The sequence below is a fragment of the Phyllostomus discolor genome, chromosome 1 (assembly GCF_004126475.2).
Source record: "Phyllostomus discolor isolate MPI-MPIP mPhyDis1 chromosome 1, mPhyDis1.pri.v3, whole genome shotgun sequence".
NCBI lineage: Eukaryota > Metazoa > Chordata > Mammalia > Chiroptera > Phyllostomidae > Phyllostomus > Phyllostomus discolor.
Window position 1 is genome coordinate 155262748 of NC_040903.2, and position 23790 is coordinate 155286537.

At 39.8% G+C, this 23790-nt stretch overlaps 1 protein-coding gene and 1 pseudogene across 1 annotated transcript in view; one reads left to right on the plus strand and one right to left on the minus strand.

Annotated features, from left to right (window-relative positions):
- The first annotated feature begins 4637 nt into the window (after window positions 1-4637).
- Window positions 4638-23790, plus strand: part of MGA (MAX dimerization protein MGA) — a 99684-nt gene continuing 80531 nt past the window's right edge. Inside the window, 2 exon segments of the mRNA XM_028506376.2 lie at window positions 4638-4751; window positions 11733-12863. Of these exon segments, the coding sequence (XP_028362177.1) occupies window positions 11800-12863 (1064 nt within the window). The 5' untranslated portion in view covers window positions 4638-4751; window positions 11733-11799.
- On the minus strand, window positions 20844-22256 carry LOC118501957 (annotated as a pseudogene).

Below are 23790 nucleotides of genomic sequence, written 5' to 3' on the forward strand. Positions count from 1 at the left end.
TCCTAGAAAATTATTATTTAAATTTTCTTTTGAAAGAGTTTATTTATTTGTTTTAGAGAGGTGGAGGGAGTGAGAAAGAGAGGGAAACATCAATGTGTGATTGCCTCTCTATCACTCCCTAATGGGGACCTGGCCAGCAACCCAGGCATGTGCCCTGACTGGGAATTGAACCAGTGACCCTTTGATTTGCAGGTTGACACTCAATCCATTGAGCCACACCAGCCAGGACCCTAGAAAATTATTATCTATGCAAGCATCTTCCCTGTTAATGATATTTATCTGTTTCTCCAAGGAGAAATAATTTGTATTATGATCCTGTTTTCCAAATCTCAAATTGTTGGACATTACATCAATATTTGATATTTGCATTTGCCTGGAAAACTGGAACCTGTGGTTTTGTATTCTCATTTATTCAACAAGTATTATGTGTTTTCTTTGTTCTAGGTATGGTGCTAGGCACTGGAATAGAGTGGAGCTAACAATGTAGTGGGCAAGACTTCACTAATATATAGTTTTAAAAATAATTACAGTTGTGGTAGGTGCTATAGAAAAATACAGGGTACTATGGTGGGGCTTAAGGAAAGTTTCTTGAAGAAGTTACATTTAAGCTTAGGTATGAAGGATGAATTGAGGTGGGTTTGAGGCATCTGGGAAGATCCTCCCCCAGAGTAAGGAACATTATAGTGCAGACTTGAGAGCTATGGGGCAGCAAGAGGGAATGGTGTTTCTTTTTCTTTTTTTTTTTAATTAAAGATTTTGTTTATTTTTAGAGAGGGGGAAGGGGTAAAGGAGGGAGAAAAAGAGGGAGAGAAACATCAATGTGTGGTTGCCTCTTGCTGTCCCCAACTGGGGACCTGGCCTGCAACCCAGGCGTGTGCCCTGACTGGGAATCAAACTGGTGACCTTTTGGTTCACAGGCTGCCACTCAATCCACTGAGCCATAGCAGCCAGGGTGGAATGGTGTTTCTTAGTGAATATTGGTAACATTCTATCACGTCTGTCCTCTTTTTCATCCTTCTTGTGACATACAGTTTTCCAAACTTGTTTTAACAGCATTATTATCTGATTTAGAAACTTTTACAGCTCTTCATTGGGTAGATTATTAGCTCTTTGAGGTTAGGACTCTTGCCACTTAAAATTCCTTAGTCCAGGTTTTCAGATATTAGATCTAATCATACATTGCCCCTCGACATGAATTGGTTTCAAGTGCAGTATTTAATGGTACGGAGAATGGAGTATGATTCCCTCTTTTTTGCCCTGTGCCTAGCACACAAGTTTTTGTGTCCAGTGAAGAACTTCATGTAAAATAACGAGCCTCCTTTGTAACCCAGCCTATATGTAGCTATTATTCTGTTAGTGGTCTTACTGTATTGAATTAAAATACTGTACCCTGGCTGCTGTGGTTCAGGGGATTGAATGCTGGCCTGTGAAGCAAAGGGTCACCGGTTCAATTCCCAGTCAGGGCACATGCTTGGGTTGCAGGCCAGGTCCCCAGTTGGGGACAGCAAGAGGCAACCACGTATTGATGTTTCTGTCCTTCTCTTTCTTCCTTTCACCTCTCTCTAAAAATAAATAAACAAAATCTTTAAAAAAGACACTGTAAACAAGACTACAACTCAGGGGTTTTGAGGGTTGGTGATGGTCTCATCTGAAGAATGAGATTGCTTCTCTTCTAGTCATTTGCGAGAGGTATGTTTCAGTAGAAATCTGAACTGAAAAGGTGGGATCTAAATAGATTGGATAAAGAATATAGTTTGTCTTGGTGGATTTTGTGAAGTTGTGCCAACTTTTTGGGTCCTAGTGTAGACATCTGAACAGTGCATGAGGTAGGTGCCAGTCTTTCCTCTGTTCTCAGTGTATATAAGACACTCAAATATTTGTTGAACAGAAAGAATGTGCATGAAAATGAGATAAGGCCTATGTGTTTATAGAGTGGTCTTGGACCAAAAGTGTGTACTTTCTAGGCCAGATTGTTTATATTCCAGGCATTCTCCCTCTTCAGCCCCCTAACATTTAGTTAAATCTCTTTGAAAGTTCAACCAAGAAAAACCAAGGGAAGGCTGGACGAAGAAGGTAAGCTATGGTAACTTGAGAGAATTCTAATAGCAAGGTGAAACTGAGTCGTGTCAATTCTAGCAGTTAGTTCTTTTTATTTTTAAAACTTGAGTTATATAAGGATGCTTTTTAAAGGAAAACGTCCTTAAGTAGCCAAAAAAAAAAAAAAAAAAAATACAACCAAGGATCCTGATTTGAGAAACACTGCATTAAAAGTTGAATGTAACCATTTAAGAGATTACTTGAAAAAGCAAACAAAAAAGGATGGTTTCTTGGTACAAGCTTGATGTTAAACCAAAACTGGGCTACTGAAATGGAGTGGCAGTATTATTATTAGATTATCTATATTAAAAGTTATAAACTCTTAGATTTTTTTAAATTTTATGTTTTGAGAGAGGGAGAGGAACATCTCTGTGGAAGAGATACATTGTTGCCTCTTGCACACCTCCAACTGGGGGCCTGGCCTGCAACCCAGGCATGTACCTTGACTGAGAATAGAACCAGCAACCTTTGGTCCGTAGGCCAGTGCTCAATCCACTGAGCCACACCAGCCAGGGTAAGCTCTCAGATTCTTGGTAGTACATCTCTAGATCTTTTTAGGTTAGGTGTACCCTATTTTGAAACAGTTTACCTCTCCCACCAGGGGATCCAGTGCTGAATCTTGAAAATTTGGTGGTGTTTTTAATAGTTATTTGGCATTTCATACTGTTTGCCCATTAAGGTGTCCTCACAGATTCCCCAATTAGAGATATCATTTGTGTTAACTTGTCTTCTGGGATCCAACCACCACTAGTTATCAGTCATTACACCTTAGGATCAGATGCTTTAATGCTTTGTGCCTCAGAAAATGGAAAATTTTTATGAGGAAAACAGACTCTTAAAGCCAGGACATTTTTGGATGAGGTGAGGTGGGAAATTCTGACAAGGCAGATTGCAAGAAAGAGGTTCTTGGGGTCAGAATAGAGGAGGAAGGCGTCAAAGAAACTGTTACTTTTCAATTTTTGCTAGGATCTTGGGTATTCATTTATTGCTCTAGTAGTGTTCTTGTTGACAGTGCCTGAATGGGGGTTTTCAGGGCAACTTCAGAAGTCTGTAAACTTTAGTTTACACATTTTGTAGTATACTAATTCCTGCACAGTTTCTTCCCATGGCATAGCCTCTAAAGGAAAGCAGAATGAAGAAAAAGAAAATCCTTTCTATATACCTGGAGTCCAGCTCAAATCAGTCCTTTTGGATAAGTCTCTTCCTCTTAACTCCTTTCTTTCAGCTTCCTCATTCTCCTTCACAGAGCTTTTTAAAGTCATCTAGCACATAGGTTCTCAGTACTTGCTAATTTGAGTGGAAGAGAAGTTTGGAAACATGGACCACAGTATCTGTACTTACTACTTCTATTTTACTTCTCTTCTCTGACTTGAAACGAGTCTCTTTTTTACTGAAGTGTTAGCCCAGAGGAAAGACGTAGAGGAATATATGTGTGTGTGTGTGTGTGTGTGTGTGTGTACTTTTAAAAAAAATCTCCATCTGAGGACTTTTTTTTTTCATTGCTTTTATAGGGAGGAAGGGAGAGAAACATCCATTGGTTGCCTCTCATTTGATCAGTTGCCTCCCATTTACGCTGGATGTTGGTGCCTGGCATGGGGATGGAACCCGCAACCTAGGTATGTTCCCTGACCAGAATTTTTCGGCTGCTGGATGACGCTCCAACCGAGCCACACTAGCCAGGGCATACTTTTTGATGTTTGGTTGGGAGAAATACTGTCCATTAACTTAGTTCAACAACTGCCTGACAAAGATATTCGATATTTTTTTCTTGCACCTCATAGCTTAAATAGCTTGAACAAATAGAATTGAAAATACAGGATCAAGTCATTAAAGCTCAGATAATACTGTGTAGTGCAAAAATCTAGTTTGTAGGTTTTACTTTTTTTTTTCCTCAGGATATCTTTTTCTTTAATCAGGCGAGTTAGTGGCAACTCTTCTTCCCTTCCCTTTCGGCAGTGAGATTTTCGTTCTCTTCCCTACTTCCCTAGTGTTCTTTGGTTGTGGATGTTGCAAACTCAACTGCTCCTTTCTCAAGGTTCTCAAGGTTCTCGTTTTCCCGACGTCCTGGCGCCATCCAAGCCCACAGTCAATGGGGAGGAAGATCTTGGATTCTTTTCACGGGCTCGTTAAGCCTTGGGGTTTGCGGATTCCCATGTGGGTGGGGCTGGGCGCGGTAGGGGCGGGGCCGGCGAGGAGCCCTAGGGAACCGGTAGAAGGCACAGTTGAGAAGCCCGCGGGCAAAGGTTTCATGGTTTTCACGAAGGCTTCGTGTGAGAGGCTGAGGGAACTGGGGTGCTTCTCTCTTGCCTCGCCTTTCTTGATTCTGGAAGCTTCAGTAGGCTTTTGTCAGTTGCTGGAACCCGGAAAAGCAGCCGCTTCAGCTCCAGGGGCGGGTCCCAAGGGTCTTGTCGCTGCTACGGGGTCGTTTGGCCTCCTGGTATTGGGGGAGGGGCAAGGGAAATGCTGCTCGCGCCTCCTTCGGCGCATGCGCGGCGGGCTCCGAGAGGGTAGGAGCGCGTGCGCGGTGACGTGGACGTCCCGTGCGCGCGCAGGCTCTTCAGCTGGAGCGGACACACGGTGTGCGAAAAGAACAGAATAACCCGCCCACAGCGGGATGTGAGGGACTCTGGGTGAAGCCGGCCACGCCCCGCACGGTAACTCTCGGGCCTGGGTAGGGGGATGGGATGGTGCTTTAGTGCTGGCTGGATTGGAGTTTTTCGAGAGTTTGAAGCTCTTGTGCATTTGAACAGCGTGAGAAGCGTTCTGTTGAGCGATCTTCGCACGCTGGGGCCAGGCCTGGCCTTGCGCCGGGCCGTCTTTGGCGCGCGCCTTTGGTCCCCCCCCTTCGCCCCCCGAGCGAGGCTGCGCATGTCACCTCGCCCGCGTCCCGGGCCTTACTTCCGCGTCGCGCAGCGAACTAACTGGGAACATCGACGCCACAGAGAGCAGCCACGAGGCGGGCGGGGTGAGAAAGCGCCCTTGGCGCGGTTCTGCGCTCGCGTGCGTGGGGTGCCTCACCGCATGGTACGAGCCGCGTGACGCCTTCATCCTGGCTTGGGGCTTTAAGTCGAGAGCCCTGTTTGTGCGCTTTGCAGTTCAGAGCCCAGGTCTCAGGGTTCCAAAACTCCGAGGTAAATGGTGCTGACGTCGCTTTTTAAAGGAGCTTTGTGCAGCGTTTTGACACCCGAACAACTGTCTCTTTTAGCATGTAATTTTAGAGTACATTGTTTGAAGCAGGACCGCGAGTTTAATAAAAAAAAGGGGGGCGAGGAAATGAGCTCTACAGGAGTGAGAACTTGGTAAACAAAGGACCGGTGGTTCGCAAGTGCAGAAATGAGGGCGGGGGAAACAGGTGGGAAGAGCAGGTGTTATTTTCTTTTTCTCTCTGTGGGGCAGCCTTGGCTGGTTCTCTGTTTATGAGCCTTCCCGCTTGTGTTAAATTGTCAAGTAGGTCTCTTCCCCCAGTGGTAGGTGGGTCAGGGACATGAACCGCCCTGAGGATCAGTAAACGAAGTTGAGTCAATGCGAAGATTATAGAGAATTTAGGGGTCATAAAAATGGGGTTGATAGTTGGAAGTGGTAGTGTCTTGCTGTGAAGATTTTTTTCTTTGCCTTTGTAACCCTGGGGATGCCTCCTTCTGGCTAGAGTGGAAGCAGGGAGGGGTGAAGGTGGTGTGCAAGGAGGGATTAGAGATTGCAGAACGCGGTGAGTAACCAAAGTGATTTCCTTCTAAGGGAAGACCACTCCCCCAGAGTTCACGTCGCCGGAGCTGACACGTGGATCAAACGAAGTCTAAAGCCCACCTGCGCGCCGCCCGTGCGTTTTGTAAAGCCCCTTAGGCTTGTGCGGCGGAGTTCCTGGCAAATGCTGCCTTCTCTGCCTTTATATTTTGGGCACGACGGCGCGACTCGGCTGCGGGGAAAGTGCCAGGAGGCGGCGTGACCGCTGTTGGGAAGAGAGCTGGTCTGGGAGGGACGGGTAGCTAGTTCTGTAGTCTCCAGGGCAACAAAGCGACTGGGTTCCCTCCGAGTGATCTGCGGGTTCCGGCCGAAGGCACGTGATTAGTTGGAACTGCTCTTCCCCGGAAGAGCTTTCCTTGCAGCATTTTTTTTCACGTGGTTCCTGACCAGCGGGCCTCTCCAGTTGGAAAGGATGATTTTGAATCCTTAATAGTCGACGGCGACTGCTCCCCCGCCCCCGGGAATTGGCAGAAAGGATTTTCGTTTCCAAGGGTATGGGATCAGCGTTAGTGCTTCTTGCGGCTGTATCATTGTTTTTCAGAGGTTGAGTGGGTTGGGTTAGCTTAACAGAAAACACATGCTCAGGAGTTGAGGCAATTCAGTGACCTCGAGGTACTTTGACATACTTACTCAGAGACTGGGTAGCTGTTCAGTTACTGTTAATTTCTGCCATAAAAGTTACCTTTTCAAATTCTTAATGCAGCTGCTAGGGACCTGAGAACTTGCTAACCCAAGTTTAGTTAAGGGACCATGCCTAGAAATAAAAAATGTTCTGGAAGGCAACATTAACGAATTATATCTGGAGAGACAGAAGAGAAGCAAGTGTATTATTTTAGGCAAATGTGATTCTGTGTGTTAAAATCCAAAGTACTAGAGGTAGTATTTTGAAATTTACCTTATTAGAATTGTGGTGATGATAAAGTGCCCAGGATATTATTGTCTGGGCACTTGTCTGAAGTAAGTTCTTACTAACAGATAAGTACCATTTATTTAGTTATTAAAATTAACATAATGACAGATAAGAACTGGTAGTTAACTATTTACTGTCTTTGCCATCACTTACTATCATATTTTCTGATCATATTTGTACCCTAAATCTACTTAAGGTTTTTCACATTTCAGAGCTTATTGTATATTGGTAGATACTGATATTTTAGTTAACCTGTTCTCTTACAGTTTGAGTTCCAGAAAGGTAATTTAACTTAACCATAGTCTTTTATTGAATGATCATATTAAGGAAAACAAACTAACATCTTGGTGCCTACGATACAGTAATGTATTTGTTGTATGAGAGGTTATGGTTATTTTTTAGCAACTTTGGAAACATTCAAAATGGGTTGACCAGTACTTGAATATGCTTTGTTTTTAAAGTAATGGTATTGGTTTGGAATTTTGATTTTTGTTTTGGTGCAATACATGAGTCATTAAATTAGGTAACTATCTAGTAAACTAACTAGTGTATTTTTGTAAGTTGGGTGAGGGTCAGCACTTTAGTAGCTAAACACTTAAATAGGTGATTGGTGAAGAGAGATTGAGAATAGGGACCTTGAAATTGTAACAGTTTATTTATGGAACTTGCTACATTACTTACCTCAAAACAATCTTAGTGAATGCACCTGTCTCTCTCCTGTGACATTTTTCAGAGTGTTACTTCTATATTTTTCATTTGCAGGTAAACATTTCCTCAGCTCATTATTATAGTTATTTTATGCAGATAAAAGCTTGCTTTAGAAGAGCTGAACTGAGACTTTTTGTTTGACATTTAAGTTACATGTATGTACTAAAACTATGGTCTTATTTAAAGCTTTTAGAGAGCCAAATACAGAGTATTTTTAGAATTTCGCTGGAAGGAGTGTTTCTTGATGAGTGGCCTAGCTCTTCTTAAAGTACAGGTGGTTTTTGCAATTAGGTAAAGTTGTCTTTGCCATTAGAGTGGCTGAATATGCTCAATTGATCGTTCTTTGATTAGAAAACCCCCTGTAGCATCCCAAATGCATACTCATATTTGTATACTGAAGTGGAATCTGTGCTTAAAGATTGATGTGGAATAAGAATCTGATTCCTTGTTCCTAAATCAGTAGGGAGGTTTGGTTCAAGATAGAGATTGTTTTGGTCATAAATTAGGTCTTTGGTTTTATGTATTTTGATGAACTCATGGAATAACTTTTTTGGAGGATTTTTTAAGAAAAAGATATACACATCATAAGTCTGAAAGTTCTTTTTCCTGTCTTTGTATACATTTTACATTTATGTTTTTTCTTATTTTATTTTTACATTTTAAATTAGATTCTTACATGCAGTTTCAATAGGGCAAAAGGAAATTTTTGAAATGTATATATTTTACTTCAGTGCAGTCTGTAACACTAAACTGGATTTCTGTTGGTTGAAATTTTGACATTTCACAGGTTAATTTTCAAAAGATAATGATTTTTAAAGCATTGGTTAAAACTTCTTTGCCCTAGTTTTATCTGTAATGATCTGAAAACCAAGGTTTTCTATTGTAGAAGATAGTTTTTAAGAAATTGTGAACCCTTTAATGTACTTCTAGTTTTGAAATAGCTTTTCAGGTAGTTCTTTGTCAATAGTCATATTTAAGTGCACTTAATATTTTGCATAACTTCACAAAAATAATTGATTTGTAACAAAACTTTGAACTATGTGGACTAAATATAGCAGTAGGAGTTTGCGTTTGCATTACATACCATTGTAGTGGTCTTAGTTTTTGTGAATTCACTAAGCTTTACTCTTTTTAAGAAGTCACCTTATTTGTGCCTTCTAAGTCTTTAAATTTTGTTTTATGAATATCTGATAGGTGTTGCCTAAACTTGTTAGTTTTAGTAAACTAGTAAACCTAATTGCCTTAAGCTTGAGGCAGCTTTTGAAAAGAATCATCCTAAATTTTATCTCTTAAAAATAAACATCAGCCCTGGCTGGTTGGTGTGGCTCAGTGGATTGAGTGCCGCCTGAAAGGTTGCCGGTTCAATTCCCAGTCAGGACACATATGTGGGTTTTGGGCCAGGTACCCAATTGGAAATGTGAGAGAGGCAACCGATTGCTGATTCTTTCACACATCATGTTTCTCCCCCTCTCTTTCTCCCTCCTTTACCTTCTCTCTAAAAATAAATAAAATATTTAAAAAATAATAAACTTCAACTCAGAGGAGTGATTCTTTTTTCACCTTTCTTGGGTATTAGTGCTTCAGTGTTAGGAAGTGGGTTTCTGCAATACTTCTATATGTAGCCATACTAAAAACAATAGCTAACCTTTCGGAAGTCTTGATTTCTAAAATACCTGTATCTGTTATCCTCAGGCTAGAGAATATTTTAAGAGAATATTTTATATTTTAAAATATTTTAAGTTTTGGAGGTGTGTGTGTGTGTAATGTGGCTAGTCCTGCAAGAAGAGAGAAAATTCAGATGCTTTTATTGCTCGTCAGGATCTTGATGAAAGGTAAAATTAGACTTTTTAATTAAAGTGAGGATGACTGATAAGTGGCTGAATTTGATTAATCAAAATTACTGACTCATAGGTGTAGTGATGTAGCATCTTCCTTTTTTGGAGGCTAATTGAAGGTGATAGCCTTATATCTTGTAGAATGTTTAGGTAATTGAGCACATCAGTTCAGTATAATTTATAACAACCTGAAATTTCTTTTTTAAAAAAAATTTACTTATTTATTTTTTTAAGGGGGGGAAGGGAAAGAGAAAGAGGGGGGACAGAAACATCAGTATGTAGTTGCCTCTTATACACCTCCTGCTGGGGACCTGGCCTGCAACCCAGGCACAGTGCCTTGACTGGGAATCACACTGTTAACCTGTTGTTTGCAGGATGACACCCAACTAACCAACTGAGCCACACTCATGAGGGCTCCTTTAATACATCTTGTAGGTAATTTTGTATGAGCTCGTGAAGTTTATACATTTTCTTTTATAGCTGCGTGGTATTTCACGTATTTCACTCTGTGGGTTTACCACCATTTATTTAACCAGTCTCCGTTGATGGACTTTTTCAAGTCTTTTACTGTTATAAATGGAACTGCAGGAAATAATCTCTATACAGACTTATCACAGATGTGTGTGTGAGTGTGTATTTAAGATAAAGTTCTAGAAGAGCTGTTCCATAGGAGATACGTATTTTGTTTTTAGGAGATACGTCTTTAGATGTTTTTATGTTGTCCTTAACAACATCCTTTCCAATATCTCTACCAAACTTTGATTTATACCAATCTGATAAGGTCAAAAACAGTATTCCAGACCCTGGCTGGTGTAGCTCAGTGGATTGAGTGCTGGCCTGCACTCAACCAAAGGGTCACTGATTCGATTCCCAATCAGGGCACATGCCTGGGTTTGTGGGCTAGGTCACCAGTAGGGGGCACAAGAGAGGCAACCACACATTGATGTTTCTCTCCTCCTCTTTCTCCCTGCCTTCCCCTCTTTCTAAATATAAATAAATAAAAATCTTTAAAAAAAAAAACAGTATCTCGGGATGATTTCCATTAGCATATATCCTGTGCTGAGATGATGTACATTTGTATAGCTATTTCCTTTTTTTATCTTTTGCCCATTTTTCCATTAAATTTTTGATTTTATTGATTTATAGGAACCTTTTTTATATTAGGGAAATGAGTTATTTATAAACTGCAAATTCCTTTTCTCATTGGTCATTGTTTTTTTATTTTGCTTGGGTGATAATTTGCCAGATTTAAAAACTTTACATGATGTTGAAATTTATCATAGGTTTTTGTTTCCTTATTATCAAAAAGCTTTCCTGAGGATTTTAGAATTAAAAAAAATTATACTTAGAAATGGGGCGGGCATTTTAATCTTTGATCCTTCTGGAATTTTGTTCAATATAAAGTGTGAAGTACGGAGGTAAGTGTTTCTTTACCAGTAAGTTCAAGTGACTTGTCATGGTTTCTTTAAATGTGTGTATTGTCAAGTTAAGGTAGCCTTTCACTTTTTTATGAACCCATATCAGTACCATAATGGAGAGTAAATTCTGTATAAGGGTAACATGGGAATTTATTTTTACTCATCCCAAGAAAACTTGCTATATAACAGAATCCTATGGCACATTAATCCATAAAAGTGTTGAGATTCTTTTAAAATGAAACCATCTTCTCAATTTAGTCTCCTTAAGTGTATATTTTTACATAATTTTTTTAAAGATTTTTTATTTATTTTTAGAGAGGGAAGGGAGAGAGAAACATCAATGTGTGGTTGCTGGGGGTCATGGTCTGCAACCCAGGTATGTGGCCTGACTGGGAATTGAACCTGCGACACTTGGATTCGCAGCCTGCGCTCAATCCACTGAGCTATGCCAGCCAGGGCTTTTTTGTTTTTTTTTTTTTAAGATTTTAAATTTATTTATACATGAAGTTTTTAAAAAAGATTTTATTGATTTTTAGACAGAGGGGAAGGGAGGGAGAAAGCAAAGGAGAGAAACATTGATGTACTAGAGAAACATTGATCTGTTGCCTCTCACCTCCCCCATCTGAGGCCAGCAACCCAGGCATGTGCCCTGACGTGGAATTGAACCAGTGACCTTTCAGTTTGCAGGCTGGTACTCAACCCACTGAGCCATACTAGCTAAGGCTGTTTTTATTTAGTTTTTATAAATGAATGTATACTTTTGTTTTTATGTGAGATAATAGTATCTATAGTGTTATATTGGAGAGCTGTGATATACTAACTTAATTTAAAAGGGACTTTAAAAAAGATGATTAAATATTCCAGAATGAATAGCCTTACAGAGATTGAGAGAAGGGTAGAAGCAAAATCATAGAAGAATTTAGGAATATATTTTGGGGATAATATAATCATGCTTGTGCTTTTGCTAACAAAATAAATAATTCACTTAATTAAAGGGTTTTTGTTTTTCTGTTTATTCTTTAGGCTGGGAAGGCCATTGTGACTATGTGGTGACTACGTTTATCTTACTACTGAGTATCCCACTGGAATCATGGAGGAGAAACAGCAGATTATATTGGCTAATCAAGATGGTGGGACAGTGGCCGGAACCACACCTACATTCTTTGTTATCCTGAAACAGGCAGGAAATGGCAAAACAGATCAAGGAATTTTGGTTACTAATCGGGATGCCTGTGCTTTGGCTACCAGTGTGTCATCACCAGGAAAATCTAAAGGGAAGATTTGCCTTCCAGCTGATTGTACTGTGGGAGGAATCACTGTCACCTTGGATAACAATAGTATGTGGAATGAGTTCTATCATCGAAGCACAGAGATGATTCTGACCAAGCAAGGAAGACGCATGTTTCCTTACTGTCGTTACTGGATAACAGGTTTAGATTCAAATATGAAGTATATCCTTGTCATGGATATTTCTCCTGTGGATAACCATCGTTATAAATGGAATGGTCGCTGGTGGGAACCCAGTGGCAAGGCAGAGCCCCATGTTTTGGGGAGGGTTTTTATTCATCCAGAATCTCCTTCCACAGGTCATTATTGGATGCATCAACCAGTATCTTTCTATAAACTCAAACTTACCAACAATACACTGGACCAAGAAGGGCATATCATCTTGCACTCAATGCATCGGTACCTGCCAAGGCTTCATTTGGTACCTGCAGAAAAGGCTACTGAAGTGATACAATTAAATGGCCCTGGTGTCCACACGTTTACCTTTCCACAGACTGAGTTCTTTGCAGTAACAGCTTATCAGAACATACAGATTACCCAGCTGAAAATAGATTACAATCCATTTGCTAAAGGCTTCCGGGATGATGGACTGAATAGTAAGCCCCAGAGAGATGGAAAGCAAAAGAACAGCTCTGACCAAGAAGGGAATAGTGTTCCCAGTTCTCCTGGTCAACGGGCCCGTCTCACAGAAGGTGAAGGGTCAGAGATACAGCTAACTGATTCAGATCCTTTATCTAGGGGTCATGAAACATCAAGCAAGGGTTCAGAGAAGCCTTTCCTTAATATAAATCGAGACTTTCTTGGTTTTATGGATATTGAGTCATCACTTGGTGAAGTTACTCAGTTTAAGCAAGAGGTTTCTGAAAGGTAGGTAACAGTTTTTCTGTTCTTGGAGATAAAAGACCTTAGATTTAATGTATTGGTTGTATGGACTGCTGACTTTAGACATTGATAAATGTAAGCTACCAAAAAATAACACCGTAACTACTTTTACGTTCTGTGAAGTGACAGTTCATTTTTATGTAATGAGTATCAGTTGGGTTCAGGATTCAGAATTGTAGGCAAATTGGATGATTTATCCCAATGCGGATCTTTCATTCATTTAGATTTAGAATTTTGTTAATCATGAAGGGACTGTTCCTCGGTTATATGCAGACAACCCTATTAATTGGAGAAGGGAAAAGAAATGACTCCCAAGAAATGTCATAACCAACACAAAACTTACCCAGATGAGGCACAGAAGGGATTTAAAGTAAGTTTATATCTAATACTTAAGAATTCACTGGCTTATGGACACCCTAATCCATAAGTTAATGTGACTGAAAAACAAGCTGAAGGTTATTACACATTAAAATAGCATGACATACTATTGTCTTTATTTGAACTTACATTATTTATTATTTTAAAAATCAAGGACTATTTTTTTCGCGTAGTTTTAGGTACAAGAAAATTTGCAAAATTGAGAGGAAGGAATGGGATATCCAACTTTTTGGCATCTCTGCGCCACACTGGAAGAAGAGTTGTCTTGGGCCACACATTAAATACATTGCAGCACGTGATCATAACAAAATCTCATAATCTTTTAAGTTAATTTACGGTTTTGTGTTGGGCCACATTCACAGCCATCCTGGGCTGCATGTGGCCGCAGGTTGGATATCCCTGGCACCTTCTGCCCCAACACATACATAGTTTCCTCCATTATCAAGATCCCCCATCAGAGTAGTACATTTGTTACAATTGATGAACCTACATTTATACATCATAATCACCCAAAGTCCATAGATTACATTAGGTTTTAGTCTTTGTGTCTTACATTCTGTGGGTTTGGACAAACTGTATAATGACATGTATCCACCATACATACACACCATACAGATTTTTTGCATTGCCCTGAAAATCCTCTCTTCTCCACATGTTAATTCTCTTCTCTGCCACTTCCCCACCCCTGCCAACCATTGATCTTTTTATTGTCTCCATTGCTTTGCCTTGTCAAAAATGTCATACACTTGGAATCATACAGTGTAGGCTTTTCACACTGGCTTTTTTTTTTAGATTTTTATTTATTTTTTTAGATGGGGGAATGGAGGGAGGAAGATAGGGAGAGAAACAGTAATGTGTGGTTGCCTCTCTTGTGTCTCCTACTGGGGACCTGGTCTGCAGCCTAGGCATGTGCCCTGACTGGGAATCAAACTGGTGACCCTTTGGTTCGCAGGCTGGCACTCAATCCACTGAGCCACACTAGCCAGGGCTCACATTGGCTTCTTTCACTTAGTAATATATATTTAAGGTTTTGTTGTTTTTTCATGGCTTGATAGCACATTTCTTTTTAGTGCTAATAATATTTAGTTGTCTGATATACCAACCTGTTTATCTGTTCATCTGCTGAAGGACATCTTAGTTGCTCCCAGGTTTTGGCAAGTATGAATAAAGCTTTTATAAATTTCCTCATCCAAGTTTTCAGTTCAGTTGGGTTTGATGATAGCCATCTAATGTATATGAAGTGGTATCGATGTGGTTTTGATTCATATTTTCCTCATGATTAGTGGTGTTGAACATCTTTTCATGCATTTATTGGTCATTTGTATATTTGGAAAAATGACTAACATCTTTTGCACATGACAACTTTTTTTCCTGAGTTATGGGAGTTCTTCATATGTTTTGGATATTAATCCATTATTTAAAAAATGATTTGAAAATATATTCTCCCATTCTATGAGTTGACTGTGATGATAGTGTCCTTTATTGAATGAAAACAGTTGTTTATGATTTTGATATGGTACAATTGAAAAAAGTTTTTTCTTCTGTTGCTTGTGCTTTTAGTGTCCTACTTTAAAGAACTATTACCAAATCCAAGATTATAAGGACTTTTCCATATTGTCTACTAAGATTTCTGTATTTGCCTTGAAATTTAGGTCTTTGATCCATTTTGAGTATATTAAGTATGTTGTAAGGTTTTAGTTTTACTCTTTTGCATGTGTATATCAAGTTTTCCCCACACCATTTGTCAAAAAACAAAACAAAACCCTTTTTCTATAAAATAGTCTTGGCACTCTTATCAAAAATCATTTGACCATATATTTGATGGTTTGTATCTGGGCTCTCTATTCTGTTTGGTCTCTTTGTGTGTTCTTCAGCTAGTACCACAGTGTTTTGATTACTGTAGCTTTATAGTAAGTTTTGAAATTGAGAAATGTGAGTCTGCAAACTTTCTGATTTTTCAAGATTGTTTTGATTATCTGGGATCTCTTGAAATTCCGTATGAATTTTAGTATCAGTTTTTCTACTTCTGCAAAAAGCACCATTGGGATTTTGATAAGGGTTACACTGAATCCTTACATTGCTTTGGGTAATATTGTTACTTTAACAATATTATTTTTCCAGTCCATGAACATGGGATATCTTTCCATTTATTTAGGTTGTCTTTAATTTCCTTAGTAATACTGTATAGTTTTCAATGTAAAAAGTCTCTTGCCTCATTGGAAAAATTTATTTTTATGTATTTTACTTTTGTGCTATTGTAAATGGAATGGTTTAATTTCCTTTTTGAAAAGGGAATTGCTATTTTATATTGTATATTTCTCAGTGTATAAAATATAGCTGATTCTTGTATGTATAAAATGTATCCTGCAGGTTTGCTGTATTTATTAACCGACAGGAGATAATATTGTGTGTGTGTGTGTGTGTGTATTCTTTAGTTTTCTACATACAAGTTCATGTCACTCATGAATAGAGTTAGCTTTACTTCTTTTTTCCAGTTGGAATGTATATTATTTCTTTCTTGCCTAATTGTTCCTGCTGTAACTTTTAGTACTGTGTTGAATAGAAGTGTTACAAGTGGGGGTATCATGGTTTTAATTTGCATTTTTCTAATGATTAGTAAAGTTCAGCACTTTTTAATATTCTTACTGACCATTGGGACTGCACTGGTGATCAAGTATGTGAAGGTCTGTTCTTGGACACTATGGAGGGGACCCAAAAACCCCCAGAATTTGTTTATACAAAAATTGTGTATTTATTTATTTAAAATTTTTTTTAAGTTTTAGAGAGAGGGGAAGGGAGGGAGAAAGGGAAGGAGAGAAACAATAATGTGTGGTTGCCTCCCATATATCCCCTACTGGGGACCTGGCCCACAACCCAGGCATGGGCCCTGACTGGGAGTTGAACTGGCAACCCTTTGATTTGCAGGCCGGCACTCAATCCAGTGAGGCCACACCAGCCAGGGCTGTGTATTTATTTTTACACATTTAAACTTCAGTGACCTTCAAAGTGTTTCTCCATTTGATGTAATACACCTATTGAGACTTTTTTCCACTGCTCAGTTTTTAACTCCTTGATTTTGATGCCTGTTAGTGCTTCTGCCATTTTTTGTTTCACCTCTTCTACATCAGTGAGAAACATTTCCCTTTGAAGACTTTTTTCATTCTGGAAAACAAAAAGAAAAGTTTTGGGGGGTGAGATTGGATGAATATGGAGGGTGTGGCATTAGGGTCATGCTGTTTTTGGTGAAAAGCTGCTGAACACTAAGCATGGTGTGGGCAGGTATGCTGGTGAATCACCCATCCTGAAATGGGCAAATGCACTGAGTCTTCGAAAACAAATTCACTGAAGCCGACTCTTACAGCAGTGCCAGTTGGTACACTGATACAGATTGGTTCTTTAGAACACTCACCTAGCAGGGGAAGCCTGTATTACAAGGGACCCGCCCTGCAGAAGATAATTCCTGTTTTTAGTGTGTGTCCCGTCTCCGTGCCCCCCCCCCCCATAGTATTTATTTTTTATCCTTAAATCACTTTGTCTGTCCTTTGACCAAAGCCACATTGTTTCGATTAGTATAGCTTTGTAATAGTAATGGCCTCACTTTTAGAGTCCACCTATATGGTCCTACCCTTTTCACTCCACCACTGTGTTAAAGCAGCTGCTGCTGCTTTTTTTTTTGTCACACCCATCATGAAGGCTTTTTTTTCCCTAAAAGTAATCATTGTTGGTTCTTATCTACTTTGGTGTATTATTTTGTCTCTTGGTTGTATCCAGGTTATTACTCATGTAGATTGTTGCAATGTCCTTTTGTTTTGCCTTTGTTAAGCTTTTATTTATTTAAAAAAAATATATATTTTTAAATATATTTTACTGATTATGCTATTACAGTTATCCATTTTCCCCCCCTTCACTCTGCACACCCTCTCCCACCCACATTCCCCCCCTTTAGTTCATGTCCATGTGTCGTAAGTTCTTTAGCTTCTACATTTCCCATACTATTCTTCCACCTGTCTATTTTCTACCTACCATCTATGCTACTTATTCTCTGTACCTTTTCCCCTTCTCTCCTCCTCCCACTCCCCTATTAATAAACCTCCATGTGATATCCATTTCTGTGGTTCTATTCCTCCTCTAGTTGTTTGCTTAGTTTGTTTTTGTTTTAGGTGTGGTTGTTAATAATTGTGAGTTTGTTGTCATTTTACTATATATATATATATTTTTTAAGATTTTATTTATTTATTTTTAGAGAGGGAAGGGAGGGAGGGAGAGAGAGAGAGAGAGAGAGAGAGAGAGAGAGAGAGAGAGAAACATCAATGTGCGGTTGCTGGGGGTTATGTCCTGCAACCCAGGCATGTACCCTGGCTGGGAATAGAACCTGGGACGCTTTGGTTCCCAGCCCGTGCTCAATCCACTGAGCTATGCCAGCCAGGGCTACTATACATTTTTTTATCTTCTTTTTCCTAGATAAGTCCCTTTAACATTTCATAAAATAAGGGCTTGGTGATGATGAACTCCTTTAACTTGACCTTATGTGAGAAGCACTTTATCTGCCCTTCCATTCTAAATGAAAGCTTTGCTGGATAGAGCAATCTTGGATATAGGTCCTTGCCTTTCATGACTTGGAATGCTTCTTGCCAGCCCATTCTTGCTTGTAAGATCTCTTTTGAGAAATCAGCTGACAGTCTGATGGGAACTACTTTGTAAGTAACTGTCTCTTTGTCTCTTACTGCTTTTAGGATTCTTTCCTTCATTTTTACCTTGGCTAATGTAATTATGATGTGCCTTGGTGTGTTCCTGCTTGGGTCCAACTTCCTTGGGACTCTGAGTTTCCTGGACTTCGCAGAAGTCTATTTCCTTTGCCAGATTGGGGAAGTTCTTCCTTATTTGTTCAAATAAGTTTTCCACTTGTTGCTCTTCCTCTTCCCCTTCTTGTACCCCTATAATTCGGATGTTGGAATGTTTAAAGATGTTCTGGAGGTTCTAAGCCTCTCCTCATTTTTCTGAATTCTTATTTCTTCATTCTTTTCTGTTTGGTTGGTTGTTTCTTTTTTCTGTTCCACTCTATTGATTTGAGTCCCAGTTTTCTTCTCATCACTATTGGTTCCCTGTGCATTTTCCTTCATTTCACTTACCAGAGTCTTCATATTTTCATCTAATTTGCGACCAAATGCAACCAATTCTGTGAGCATTCTGATCACCAGTGTTTTGAACTATGCATCTGATAGGTTGGTTATCTCTTGGTCGCTTAATTGTATTTGCTGTGGAGCTTTGACTTGATCTTCTGTTCAGGCCTTTTTTTTTTTTTTGGTCTGGTTGCAGCTGTTAGGTATGAGGACTGGAGCCTTAGGTGTTCACCAGGGCAACCCAGTCCCTGGGTTGTGATCCTGTATGTGGGGGTGGGGTCTGAGAGGGAACATTGGCACTTACTCCTCTCTCCATCGGATTTCAGTCCCTTCTGCTGCTTCCGACAAGCAAACTGGGCCTTTCTGGTGCTGATTCCTGTATAGGTGGGCTTGTGCATGTTCTAGGATCCAGTGGGTCTCTCCAGTGCACTCTCCTGTGAGGCCGGGAGTCTCTCCCTGAGTTTCAACCCCTACAGGTGTTTTCAATCAGTGTTCTGGGGTTCTATTTCCTGGTGCTGGGGCCCTGGGTTGCTTGGTCTGTCTCACTACCCACTTTCGCCTGGTTTATCTGTGTGCCAATGTGGGATCACTGGGACAGCCAGGCACCTTGCGTGTAGTGCCTTGCTTCACAGTTGCCGCCTCGCTGTGTCTGCCAGCCTCCCGTGTGCCCAGGGTCCACCCGCTGCAGTCTTGCACCTGGGATGCCTTATGTGCCCAGGTTGCCTTATGTGCCTGGTACCACTGCTTTTTGTGCTGTTACCCCTCTCTCCGCCTGGCTGCCCAACTCCGCCCTTCCCACTGGTCTGGATGAATGTGTATATTTTAATTTCTTCATTGTCCGACTTCCATACAGTTCAATTTTCTGTCAGATCTGGTTGGTTGTATTGTTTTTAAATTGTTACCTTATTTTGGTTGCACAAGGAGGCACAGTGTGTCTACCTATGCCTCCATCTTGGCCGGAAGTCCTTTGTAAAGCTTTTAATTTATTATTATTTTTAAGCCTCACCTGAGGATACGGTTTTTTAATGACTTTAGACAGAGAGGAAGGGTTGGGGGGTGAGAGAGAGAGAGCGTGCACATCTATGACAGGGAAATGTGGATCGGTTGCCCCTCACCCCCCCTCCTCCATGTGTCCTGACCTGGGATCCAGCCTGAAACCTAGGTATGTGCCCTGACAAAGAATTGAACCAGCAACCTTAGTTTGGTATACAGGATGATGTTCCAACTAATTGAGCCACCCTGTTCAGGGTAAGCTTTTAATTTTTTAAATGGAAATTGGATACTATTATTACTGTTTAATTCTTCCAGGTCTTCCTGTTGCCTTAAATTTTAAAAAAAGTGTAAGTAAAAATAATACTATTCTGTTTCAACCCCATCTGATACTACTCTGTCTCAGTTCTGACACTAACACCCCAGAGTTAGAGTCAGACTCCACAGATTTAAAGGCAAGGTTTCCGAGAAGTCTACTTCTTCAGAAGCCAGCCACAAGTTGAGTCCCCAAGCTACCTGGACTTTTGACCAAATAAATGGGTACAAATATAGGATGTCTCATGAACTACCTCAGGTTCACTAATTCACTAGAAGGATTTACAGAACTCAGGGACAACACTGTATTTAGAACAGTTTTATTATAAAGAATATGGATTAGAACCAACCAGATGAAGAGACATATAGAGGGCAAGGTCAGGAAGGTCTCAAATGTAAAGCTTCCATGCCTGCTCCCCAGGAGACATATATGGCATGTTGTTCTCCTGTCATATTAATGTATTCACCAACCAGGAAGTTCCATTGAGTTTTGGTGTCCAGAGTTTAGTTGGAGTCCTGTTAAGTATGTTTGACTGATTAAATCATTGGCTAGGTGATTAAACTCAGTCTCCAGCCTCCCTCCCCTCCCAGGAGGTCATGCTGTTTTTTAGTGCAAATCCCCTAATCACAGATTTGGTGTTCTTGTTACCAGCCCCATCATCAAGCTCTCTCTGGATTTACTTTGAATCACCTCATTAATGTATTTTAGGTGTAATCCAGCGGGCTCCTGAATGACAAAGACACTTCTATCACTCAGCAGTTTCCAAGGGTTTCAGGAGCTCTGCCAGGAGCTCTGGAGAAACACCAGGCAAATTCTTTATTACACATTAAGTATGTGTACATAATTTGAAAAACTTAAAAACACAGGATGAAAAATAGTACTCCTTTGCTTCACACTCCTCTTCATCCCTAATTTTCTTCCTAGAGGAAATTTGTTTTTCCACTTTTAATTGTTTCTTGTGATACTTGCCTCTGTATAAATCATATGCTTAATGTGAGCTAATTACCAGTTTTACATATTATCCAAGTTTTTAGCTGCTGTTTTCTCTTGTCAGTATAGTTTAACAAAAATAAATTTTTTAATGTTATGGTGTATAAATGTTCTATACTGCTGTGCCAAGTAGTATATAGTATACCATAAATACATTTTCTTGTGTAACTGTTTTTCAGTAGTTAATTATTGTCTAATAATATATATATAGTTAATATATATTTGGTTTCCTATATACCTGGTGCTAATTCTTTTCAAATTCTTCTGTTGAACTTGGACTCCTTCATTTCATTAACTCACATATACCCATACACTCATCTAAGAAAGTAAAAATTCTTATTATTTTTTTAGAAAAAGTCCTCTGTTTTTATTAAGTAGAGTTAGAAAGAGACTATACTTGGTAACCAAGGGGTGAGATACTGGCCAGAAAGGCAGGGTGGGCTCAGTCCCTGGGGATTCATGGGCAGGCTGATGGCCTGGGAGTGTCCCCAAGGAGACCAGGTCCCGGCAGTAGGTGAGGAAGTGACTGAGGGTGAGCTTTCAGGCACTGGGGTGATCAGCTGGTTCTGCAGGGGTTACAGAGTAACTTGGGTTGGCCCGAATCTGAGGCACCCTGCTAGATCATCCACTGATCATGATCATATTTTTTGCCTTCCATGTCCACCTCATTGACCTCTTCACCACCAGGAGACTAATTGTAGTCATTCATCTTGTTCATGTTCTGCATATCTTCATCCTTTGAGTCCTCTCTTTGCTTCCCTATTGTGATCTTTATCATCCTCCTTTGTCATCATAGTGCTCTGAGGCTGACTTGCAGTAAGTATGTCTTTCTCTGCCATGCTCTGGAGCTAGGCCTGATGCTGCTGTTCCTGCTGCTGCAGCTTTGCCTCTTCCACAAAAGGTTGATCCAGCTTAAACGACAGAGTCTCAGTAACACAGAGGAAGAGTGAGGGAAATGTGGTGGACATGGCTTTTAGACACACCAGAAGGCAGCAGCCAGCAGTGACCTGGAAGCACTTGTCTGCCTGAGTGGAAGGACCCATCAGAACTTGGGACACACCCTAAGAAAGTAAATTTTTTTTGTCTGCTGTAATATCTTCAGTTGCTCTTTATTCTCTTTTGCCAGTTTGAACTGGTTGTTCTCTTAAGACCTTACCAAACTGCCTTCTTGAGACTTCACTTTGCTATGGTTCTAACTCTACAGTAAACTTGAATGTAGGTCCTCCCCTTTTCTTAATCTTTGTGTGCCTGTCTCTTTTTCCTTTTGGTCAAGTACATCTTTCAGCAATTTCTGCAGAAAAGATATATGAGAACTAGAATTTTAGCATGTTTAAATAAAATAACGTGATGAAAATAATAATCCCTTGCTTCTCCCCTCTCAACTCCTAATTTTCTCCTTAAGTGTTGAAAAATAGCTTTATTATGCTCTCGTACTTTATAAATCATTTGGTTAGTTCTTTGCTGAAAATATGTTGTGAGTTCCAGTTTCCTGTTGAGAATTTGATTCTTGGTTATTCGAAGGCTCTTAAGATCTTTTGTTGGCACTCTCCCTCCTGGGAGCAGGCTTATGCTCCCCCCCCCCCCCCCCACAGGTTACCTTTACCTTTCTTCTAAGCTGCAAGGCCCCTTTCTTTTTTCTTTATAACTTCCTGAGCCCACTTCTACCGCTGATTTTCTAAGTAGCTTTCTCAGTTAAAAAAAAATTTTTTTTGTTTATTCCTCATACTACGAAATTTTACAGTGAGGGGCCTTGGCGTGGCTCTTAATTGTGCTATTTTTCTTCAATCAAGAAATTCATGTTCTTTGGTTCTAGGAACAATTCTAGTATTTGTCTGATTCTTTCATTTTTTTCCTTTTTTTTTTTTGAAACTCCTTATAGTTGGACGTTCCATCTCCTGGATTGATATCTTATAAATCAGTAATTTTCTGTTATCTTTTTGCTTTATTTTATGTTGAGATTTCATTGATTTAGCTTCTAAATTACTAAAATTTGTATTGCAGCTTTTGGGTTTAAGTTTCCAAGAGTTCGTCTCTCACTCTATATTTTTGCACTCCACATTCTCTTTTCCCAGTGGATTTCTTTTTTCAGTTAATTTAATAAGCACTAGTTTCATGGAACGTATTATGTTATTATAGGTTCTTCTAATGACCCTTAGTACCTGTACCATAGCAGTTGTTAAATAACATGCTGTTGTCTATTTGTTTGTTTCCTGCACTCGTCTTTAAATTCCTTAAGTGTAGGGACGATGCTTTTTTGGTAATCTCTGGGCCTGTCAAAATTTGGTACATTGTAGGCACTCAGTGTAGTTATCCCCCAGTATCTGAAGGGGATTGGTCCAGGACCCTCCCCTCACCCCAGTACAAAAATCAGATGCTCGAGTCCGTTGTTAAAAATGGTGTAGTATTTGCACATACCTATGCTAATTTCCCTGTATACTTTAAATTATCTCTAGAGATTACTTTTAGTACCGAATACCGTGTAGATACTATGTAATTAGTTATATATACAATATTGTTTAGGGAATAACATGAAAAAAGTCTGCACATGTTTATTGCAGACATAAACATCACTAGGCCTGATTGTCTAGTACACATCAGCAATAACTTTTCCCCCTAATATTTTCCATCTTGTTAGTTGAATCCTTGGATGCAGAACCCTTAAATGTAGAGGACTGACTGTAAATATTGATTGAACGACTATATCCATAGCACTCGAAGCTTTTAAATTGTGTTTCAGAATGGCCTGTATATGTCATATTTGTTACATGGATTTTGTACAGCCAACAAAAAAACACAATCATCTGCTTTAAATTAATTGATGAGTACAAATTACTGTTTTGCCCATGTTCTTGCTTAATCTTTCATCCAGTTTATTTGGATAAAGACTTCTTAGAACTGCAAAATCCTCCCGGCGACCAAATTTCATGCATTCTGCATAAAGTTTTTGTTGGAAGATAAGGAGAGATCCTTTTTGAGAATGTTTCTAACTTAGCCAGTTTCATTCCTCAGGAAGATGTGAAAGCAGTTATTGCATTAGTAGCCAAGATCACCTTCATGAGATTCTCAGTTACTGCAAACAAAATTCAGGATGTGTGGTTAAATGAAAAGAAGGTAACAG